At 35.3% G+C, this 10,208-nt stretch overlaps 1 protein-coding gene across 2 annotated transcripts in view; it reads right to left on the bottom strand.

The window, feature by feature from the left end:
• Positions 1-166: 166 nt before the first annotated feature.
• The window catches only part of frj (farjavit), a 94,618-nt gene continuing 84,576 nt past the window's right edge, over positions 167-10,208 (bottom strand). For both annotated transcript variants that reach the window (XM_068371048.1, XM_068371049.1), the window contains one exon: positions 167-9,934. In XM_068371048.1, the coding sequence (XP_068227149.1) occupies positions 9,782-9,934 (153 nt within the window). In that variant the 3' untranslated portion in view covers positions 167-9,781. The remainder of the gene's footprint in view (positions 9,935-10,208) is intronic.

The following is a 10,208-nucleotide window of genomic DNA, read 5'->3' as shown; positions in this document are numbered from 1 at the left end:
TTTTCAAATGAAGGTCCTGCATGCCAAAATGTACTGTGAAAAGAATCTGTTACTAATTTCACCATTTAACTCCAAAAAATATGAATTTTGATCATTGTGTAGCTCTTAAAAACTAACAAGATTTGAGAAACATAAATTATATAGGAATTACCAACAAAAGACAATATACTTTACAACTTCATATATTAACAGTGATAAGTTATAACATCATACTGATACTACTCAACTATTTTGGTAAAAAAATAAATTAAGGGTTGTTAAGTACTTTATAAGAGACTTGCTCAGAAACAAGTTGGAAGAACTTCTAAGGGGGTAGGGTAAACTACTGTACTTCTAGATTTAATCATGAATCTCTAAACATGATAGTTTATGACTACAAAAATACTACACAATGAATCTTATCTCCAAGTCTAGACGATATTCTGATACACATGCTCTTTAACATCGTCTTTTAACATGATAAGTCTAAGTTTGATTATCCCCCCAAAAATCAATGCTTATTAAAGAAATCTATTTATTTCAAGTGAATGAATATCCAGATAATTTTCAGTCTTGTTTTCATACTTGTACCTTAACGGTGTTCCCCTTTTATAATGACTTACAAAAATATTAAATTCAAACAGTCATGACTTCTCACGAGTTTACAATTATATGTACCGTACTTTGTGACCTAAGTGATACCTCCTTGCAAGTTCCTTAATTTCCCAATGTAAACCCAATTACAGTAATATCTATGAAAAAAAAACAGGCTCTTATAAAAGACGTACATAACTGTTTACAGATATTTACAAGTAATTATGGTAATTATATTTTTTTTATTTAAATCACCTCAACTTCAGTATTTGTATCTATGATGCATGTTAACCACTGAAACTATCCAATACTAAAGTAAACCTTAGAAGTTAACAGAAAACATTGAATGAAATGGACAATCAAGGAATAGGTAATCTCATCATGTGAATTACTTTCTAAAACTGCTGCCTACCTGTTAATTATTTAATGACAATTATTTTTTAAAAATTCATTAACATAAAAATCAAACAAATTTTACATTGTGCAATGTCCTTGAATAAAGAGTTCAAAATGACAGTAATCATACTTTTGCACAACAGGTATTTCAAACTTGAATATGAGTAAGCTATTGAATTAAACCTGTAAATAGTCTTCATAAAATATATGGTATTGTCATAACAAAATTAATATTAATAATACTTACCTGGATAATTTAGCTATCCCTGAATCTCCAAAATCTACCCAAATTTTAACCACATTGACAACCCTGCTACCTCCTATTAAGTTACTCCATTGGCAACAGTACTGGCTCAACCATCTGTCCATTTACTTTGATAGTCAGCTGTGACCTAACCGACCTGGGGAAGAATGGGTAGGACTAGCTAAATTATCCAGGTAAATATTATTAATTTTACTCTGAAAATTCCATATAAATATTACCTTAGGGTAATTTATCCACACTGACATGGAAGAGGATAATGGAAAAAAAGATTCCCTTTTATAAGGAGACAATAGGAGGAACATAATGTGAGAAAGGACAGGAAACCAATTGAACATTGATAATTCTTGCCCGTTTTTCACAAAATGTAGCTGTGAAAACCAAGGAAGATTTCTGTCAGTCTAACTAGTCTTAATCAGAGGACAAAGTTAAGTCCAAGATCTCAGTAAGTAATGGCAGATACAATTAATTTTCACAGACAAGAGCATGGTTCCCATGCCAAGACAAGAGGAGCAGGGAATGGCAGGGGAACAGTCACCACCAGACATGTCAAACCCTCCCAGAACCTTACTAGGTGACAAAGTCTCCCCATGGCACCACAACAGACCAATGCCTGTCTCTTCCTAGCACATGTCAAATGTCCAGAGGAAGAGGCATGAAAAGCTAACGACAGATTAGAGAAAAACCATTCTCACAAGAGAAAAAAAAATTGAGCCGAGTGCAACAAGTATGAGCGACAAACTAAAAAGGAGGCCTTAAAGGACTTATCTGGTCTTTTGTTATGGTGAACAATAAGGGTGTGACAACACATCCTAAAGAGCCAATTAAAGAACCAGCGCTACTGAATGCCAAACATCCCTCATGCCTGGGATAGAGAGGAAGGTGGATGCAGTAGCTGATGAACATTGGGAGATATCACTGCGCAGCCCAATAACGCCGAGTCCTAAATCAGCACTACCAATTGCCGCCTGTCTCACGTGAGAGACTGATACAGCAAAGAGTATTTGGTGACCTAATCGCTTGGAGTGTCAGTAGCATCACACAACACTCGCTGAGACCATTGGGTGACCGAAGTAACAAACTCAAAATCAGTGGACAAATAGTAAATCAAGAATAACTAACTCTTAAACATATTCTCCCCTAACCATGGCCAGCCATATCAAAACTCAAAACTCAAAAGTACAGTACCCTAATTCTAATTCAGAATATTATACATAAAAAAGGCAGCCTTCCACTCCCACTGGAGGAGGAGGCAACAACTAAGTCTATGCCATCACCAATAGGCCTAAAGACCTAAGGTCACCAAAAACGTGTGAGACTTCTCTCAAATAAAAGGAGGAGAAGATGAATTAGGTGTGCCAGGAAGCTTTTGAGCACAATGGTGACAGGAATGTTCCACATAAGTGGCACGGACGTTGCGACAATTCTAACACTGGGCTCAGAGCCCCGGGCCTTCAAGCCTAGAGATTAATTCTTTCAAGAAGGACAAACGTTAGAGGTACAAATCTCATAGAGCCTTGCATACGCCAACATTGAGTCATAGCCTTTAATGCATGGGGGAGACAGACTCCTGTCCTGAATATAAACCAAAATAGAGTATCTGTAATGTTAGGCTAAGGGCCTAGGAACATGAATGACCTTGAGCCTGGCACCATCTAAAGACCCCGTTTCACCCGATAGACTTTGTCTAGAGCCGATTGGAGACTGGAAGAGAAATACTCCTGACAGTTTCCAGGTGTGCAGACAAAGGACGTGGAGTCCCTGATGAAATAGGTGGAAGTGGGGCTGTCTGAGATCAGTCCTCTCTGGAGGTACTCAAAAGGTTGGGAAATCATTCCCTCTGAGGCCAGAATGGGATGATAATGGTTTATGTAAGCTGTCTGGTTCCCATTACTTTGTTGAGGATGGCACTCACCTGAGATAAAAAGAGGAAAAGCACATGCCTGAAGACCTTCCCAAACCTGCAAAAGAGCGTCAGTCCAAGCAATCTGGGGACCTAGGAATGGAGAGAAGTAAATCTCACACAGTAAGGTCAGAGGGGTGGCAAACAAAGATATTCTTACTGGCCACATCCTCCTCCAATCATTGGAGATCTCCTGACACAAGTCCACTCTGATTCCTGAACCTGATTATGTCTTGACAGGGCCTCTGCCAAGATGAACTGGGGAACCAGAAACTTTGTCTTCTCCTCCACCAGAAAGAAAGGGCCTCCTAACTGAGAGACTGACCAAGTCCTCTCCTCCCCTTGGTTCCTCAGGCAAGAGATGGCGATTGTAGTGCACATGAAGACAGCCACTGCTGACACTGAAAGATGGCCCTGGAATGCAAGCAGATAGGTAAATGGGTCTGAATTCCCTCCAGTTTATGGAACATGCCCTCTCTCCCTCGGACCAGAACTTAGGACTGAAAGGAATGAGCGGAGATATTCCCACCTCGAGACGGTCTCTCTGCAACCACCAAATTAGATCCTCCCGGCACTGAGAGGAGAGAGCGCCAAGTCTCCTCGGAAAGAAAATCCCAACACTGACGAAGGGACGACTGAATAGACCTCATCCTGAGATGGACCCCAGATTCAACTGGGTTGAGATGCAAGTACCCGAGAAGAGACCTCCACAAGGTGTTGGGAAGACTCTAAGGATAGAAATTCTTTAAAAAAACTGAGCAAGTTGGTCTATCAGAGTCCTGTACGGAGAAGCCCTCAAAATTTGGGCATCCAAGACGATCCCCAGGTAAGTTGTGGTCTAAAAATGTGATTAAGGACTTTTCGAGGTTCAGACGAATGCCTAACACGATAAAGGCTCAGAGCAAAATTCGCTGCCTAGAGACACTCTTTCAGAGATGATGCCTGAATAAGTCAGTAATCCAAATGCCTGAGCACACAAATTCCTCACTGGTGAAGAATGGCTGAAACAGGAGCCATTATCTGAGAGTAATCTTGTAGAGATAAGGTGAGGGCTAAGCCAAGGGCCTTGAACTGGAAAACAGCTAAGGCTGTGACAAACCAAAGGAAGGCCTTGCTTTCTTTAAGAGTGGGGACTTCAAGCTAAGTATCCTTCAAGTTAATGGAAATCATCCAATTTCCCTGCCTGACCAACATTAGGAATGACTGAGCCGTCTCCATCCTGAAGCTGGAATTCACAAAGCAACTCTTTCTCCAAGGCCTGTCCCTGATAGAACTGGGGGCATAACTGTCAAAGCTGAAAGAATGAGTGGAAAGGGGAGCTCTGGAATAATAAGGGATCAGAAAACCAACCCTCAAAATCTCCCAAGACCCACTCCTATTTGCTGCCGAGCTGAGTAAGGACAAGAGAAACAAGCTTCGACAGGATCCTCCAAGTAAGGTAACTACTCGTACTCCCAAAAAAACCTGGCCTCCCCCAAAGGAAAACTCCCTAACCTGTCCTTTCCCCTTACCCAACGAGAGCCCCTGCCTCGGTTGTTGGGGAAAATGCCAAATTGAGCCAAAGGTCCAGGAAGAAAGTCCAAACAGAGAGGAACCAATGGCAATCGAACTATACCGCAAGGAAGAGGATGGACAACCTAGCCTTTCGTTTTCCCCCTTGACCGAAGACGCAGAAGACCGGAGAAGCCCTGAGACGAGGCTCTCTGGGTTTCCGAAACAAAACTATCCTGATGTTCTGATACAACATTTGCCAAGCCCTTGTCAAACAAGGAATCAGTGAAGGGAAAGAGGCTTAGAGACGAGACTTGTAATCAGGACCCCAAAATTGAGGAACAGAGCTTCTGAAATAAGGGAGCATCGGGAAAGACAAACCCAGAATCCTTAATATATTTCAGAAGCAAGCCTTCCAAGAGCCATACTTTGAAAGACTGAATCTCCTGAAGTGAGTTGAGAAACAGATTCCATAGCAAGATCATCATCCCTAAGAAAGGGAACCATCGCCTTCTTCAAGGAAAAACCTAAAAGCTGTAAAAATCAAGATTCAGCTTTGAAGGTATAACGAAGGAGTCATATGACACCCAATAAGCATCTCAACAAAACTTAAGCAAGAGAATCTCTTACCTGAATCTTGAAACTCCAAAAAATTACCCAAATTAATGGCAATTCCACAGGAATATCTTGGTAATCAGTTGCAATATAATAACCAACAAACATGCACAAGAACGAAGGATTTTTTTAGGCAAAATGATAATATGAATTCACAAGACCGAACAAGCTGTTCACAGCTTGAGTGCTCAATTACAACCAACTGTCAAAATAAATAGACAACTGTTTCAGCCAGCAGTGTTGCTAATGAAGGAGGGAGGACAATAGAAGGTAGCAGTGATGCAAATGTGATTAAAATTTGGGTGGTTTTGAATATTCGAGGCTACTTAAATTATCCGATGGTAATGTTTAATAATACTAAAATTTATCGTTGACATATTTCCACAGCAAAAGTTGAAAACACAAAGCACATTGCAAGTGCTATGTTTACTGAAATTACTTAATAATAGGTAACAATGAAAAAGGCTTTTCCCATAACAGTAATAAACAACAACCACTACCATAAATAGTAGCTAAATATCTGAATATAAAACTCAAGTCACCATAATACAATGTGCTCAACAAAAACACTTTCAAGCTAATATCATGCAATTTAAAACAATTAAATATATATTATCAATCTTTAGAGGCCTTGACAGATGAATTCAATTATCAAAAATATCCTTGTTTCAACAAATTGTAATATGAATATAAAACATACAGTTTTTCACTTCTTCACAATAAATGTTTTACTAATTTTGCTTGTCTCTAAAAAGGGCTGGAATATAAATTTATAAGGGTTAAAAGAATTCTTAAAATAACTTTAAAAACATTACAGGTAATTTTACCAACCACAAGTAACACCAACTAGAAATAATTTACATATTGAGTCATGGTATGAAGTCCATACAAAGCAAGATCATTTTGATAAAAAAAAAAACAAAGCCAAGAATAGATATACATAAAATCACTGCATACTGTATTACAAAATACTGTAAACTAATTTTGAATAGCTAAAACATTATCCCAGGAAATTGAATCTCATATTTTTAAAGTGGTTTGTTCTCGAAGATACCACATTTTCACATCATACATAAGAAAATGTTAATCCAGATTATAGCATTATAAGATTTAACTTCTTTTCTTTAAATAAAATACAAATATCAATTCAACTATTTGAGATAGTATCCAGAACACCAACTTGCTAATACAACTAATACTGTTTAAATGAACACTGAAATATTAGTTAGTATATTTAGCTACATATATGCTAGTTCTCACACGGCATGCAAATACAACCTACAAAAATATGTCATCCGCAAATGCTTACAATATTACATCTCAAGAACATTTACTTTTGGCACAACTTCATTTTATACTTTATTATACTTCACTAACTTTCACTGTCTGTTAAATAAAATTATACATTAATATATTCATAGATTAAAACTACCAAAATAGGGCTAATGTACTGTACATCCCATCCCTATCTCAATTACTACAAACAAAAAAATCTTTCTAATTCTTCCTATTAGAGAAGAGGAAAGTGACTAGATTCTGATTATATACCACTAATCATTCCTTAAAGCCAGAGAAATTAAAAGTTAAGAACATTCATTCAAATTTAATCACTATTACTTACTACAAAACATATACTCTACCCAAAACTATAGATTAAATTAAATTTAGTTACAAGTCTTAATTTAAATTTAACAAAAGTTTAATATCTTTTTTTAAAATACTATTTATGGTCAGAGCCCTATAAAAATATATTTAGAATTTTGTCAAGCTATAAAATAAAATTTTGTGAACTACAGCAAACAGAGGTTTGAAAAAAAAAACAATGAATGGATTTAGGTATCAATAAAATTCATAAACCTCATAAAAATAATGGTTATGAAAGTTATTTCAGAATAAAGGTTCGTATCTAGGATGCAAATAAAAATGTCAACAACAAAACACATGCAAATACAAAAGTCAACAACTTGACACCAAACAAAGTAAAATGTAGCTCTCAATTCTCTCCAATTTGTTCTTGTACATGAGCTAAAATATTTCTAAAATGTCACATTCATATATAGTAAAAATGTAATCAAGAAGTATAACAAAGCAAAAGAAGACAGAGTACCCAAAAGTTCTGTGATATGGATAGTATTAGGATCTACCCTAATTGTATACAGCATTTTTACTGCCATGTGTAAAACATGTACCACTTGACTTTCAACCATTCTAAAGAGAGGATATGTGACTCATGAGGTACTTCTATCAAGCAATCTATCTTAATCTTCAAGCAAAAATTATGGACCTTATCAATGAAATAATAAAGAACAGTAGGCAACATGATATAAAGCACTTAACCAGCTTTGAATAATGAGAAGTGTCAAGAAAAAATGCCAACTCATTGGTCCCCGGGCCTTGTACTCCAAAGATAATAAATTACTGAATAATCAAGTTTCCATTGTGGTTTGTTTCAAATGCTACCAAGTGCTTCATAATCCACCTTTATCATGAAAAACTATTACCAAAAACTGTTTATGATGCATAGTCCTATGAAACCTTCAGATTATATTTTTCTATTTATTTACAAAATAACTTCTTTAAAAAATACTAGCAAATTACTGACTAATACTGAACAGTATATAACGGGTAATGAATGTTATGTAAACCATGAAGTGCAATGATGGAAAATCTTGATTACAATTTAATCTTTTCATGCTTCAAATATCTCAAAAACATGAAAAAAAATATGTTATTCTTTTCATAATTCCTAATAACTGTTTCCAAGACTAAAAGTATTTCCCATTGCAACTTTTAGAAATCCTACATCCCCTAAGGTCTCGGTTTATTACATTTGAGCTTCTTACCAAAGTTATTTAATAAATGTCATTGCTTGTATATTTGTAAATCAATACCGAGTAGTACTTTCAAGCTTGAAAATTTATTAAGAGGGAACCACTCTTCATCTCCACTACTTGTAAAAAAGTTGAATATAATCATACATTGCATCCATAAACAACAAACTGTAAAATATAAATAATTCTAAATACTGGTACAGAATTCACTAATATCTAATAATTTTGAGAATTCCTTCAAGCCAGATGACTACAATAGACAGTAAGGGGCACAGCCAAGCCAAATCAAAACAATGTTATCTTAGAGTTAGTTCAATTTCCTACTACAGTACTTCTCTGTTTCTTGACCATTTTTTTCTTTTAAAAATCATTTGAAAAAGAATTCTATAATCTAAAAGTTTTACATTGGAAATTTCTTCTTAGAGGTTTTACCTTTTTTTTTATATAAAATCTATGGAAGTTTTTTTTTATCAAAGAGAGAATACATTATAATTCCCTATCATTGCATGTTTCAATGACAAAAATCAATTAATATTAACAACAATTAGTAGCAATTTTTTCTCTGAAAATTTCATTTTTGAGAAATCAGGCTTCTAAGTTTTATTTCTTTTTGATTGGTTGAATACACTTTAGTATGCATAAGTATGGCCTTTAAGCAATAATTTTTGAAACCACTGGGGATCATAAGGACATAATCATCCTATTTCTGGGTTATTTACTAAGCAGTGGTGGGAATCTTCCTTTAAATCCAGAAATATATAGGATACATACAGCAAATGCTCACACAAGTAAGACATGGCTTGCATTATATTTTCTCATCCACATACTTTCTGCATAAATTTTAGGCTTTAAGCATATTTAGCTATCATCTCTTAAACACTTATGCATCTTCCAGCAAACAAACAAAATTATGAATATAACTTAAAATGTGCAGAAAATTTTGATCTACGATACCGTAGAAAAATAAGAAAAGTGATATTTTCTACTGAGGGAATAAGAGAAAATTGTGGTAAAAAAAAGTATATGGGATGATTACTTCTACTGAGGGAATAAGAGAAAATTGTGGTAAAAAAAAGTATATGGGATGATTACTTAAATATTTATCTTTTCCTCAAATTCTTGATGTAAAAGTAAATATGTATCCTGATCAGAAAAGGGTTGCATATGAGCCAAATGTGCTTGTGTGAATATAAAAAAAAAATATATTTTACCCATAAAACAAATTTTCATTAAAAACACTAATAATTGGAACTTCAAAAATTTATAGAGGACATGAAATACGTCCTGAAAGATTTTTCTCGAGAACAAAAATAGTAAGGAATAGATAACACCGAATTTAAAATACCTGAAAAAATATTATCATTATACACTGTAGTTAAACCAAACTAATCAGTCAATAATCACAACTCGTATTAGGTGGCTTAAAAATATTGGCAATTAGCCTTTGTTCGGCAAACTCTTGTGTTCTACTTTTGTGTACAATGAATTGTGAGAGTCATTGAAACTTTAACCTATGGTGTTTGAGACCTGTAAGACGTTTTAAGTAAAGCCGACTTACAAGCTATAAAAATTCAAATTGAAGAATATGTAGAATTCAACACATGACTTACTAAGATTGGTTTAACATAATAAAAACATTATAAAAAAGCACCAAGGTAAAAATTTTAAATAATCTTCATCAATCTCGCCTATGAAATACTCAAATTACGCTTACTCATCCTTTTTGGTATTTACTGCATCACCATTCAAAGAAATTGCAGCAACTTTTGGTTCACCGGCAACTTCTATGGTTCGTTTGTAAGAAATTTTTGTATTCTCGTCAATAAATTCTGTTGCACGAGCCTTTCGCAGCTTATACTGTGCCTGGTGATGAAGAAACAAAAAACCCTCATTAGTGATAATGTACTTGGACTTTAATCCATTCAAAAAAAAAATCACTACATAACAAAAGTTAGAAGTTCAACTACATGAGATAGTTCTGAAAAGCACAGCATAGATGACACGAGCAGGGATAGATACTGTTAAGCAGCACAGTAAAAAACTGGGGCTCCATGGGTGCAAATACTGCAAAACAGCAAGTCCTAAATTAAAGCATCCCTTGGCATTTCTAATAGCCCTGTGAATCCAAAGATTATAT

The sequence above is a fragment of the Palaemon carinicauda genome, chromosome 3 (genome assembly GCF_036898095.1).
Source record: "Palaemon carinicauda isolate YSFRI2023 chromosome 3, ASM3689809v2, whole genome shotgun sequence".
In the NCBI taxonomy this organism is placed as follows: Eukaryota; Metazoa; Arthropoda; class Malacostraca; order Decapoda; family Palaemonidae; genus Palaemon; species Palaemon carinicauda.
This window is presented reverse-complemented; position numbering and strand designations above follow the sequence as displayed.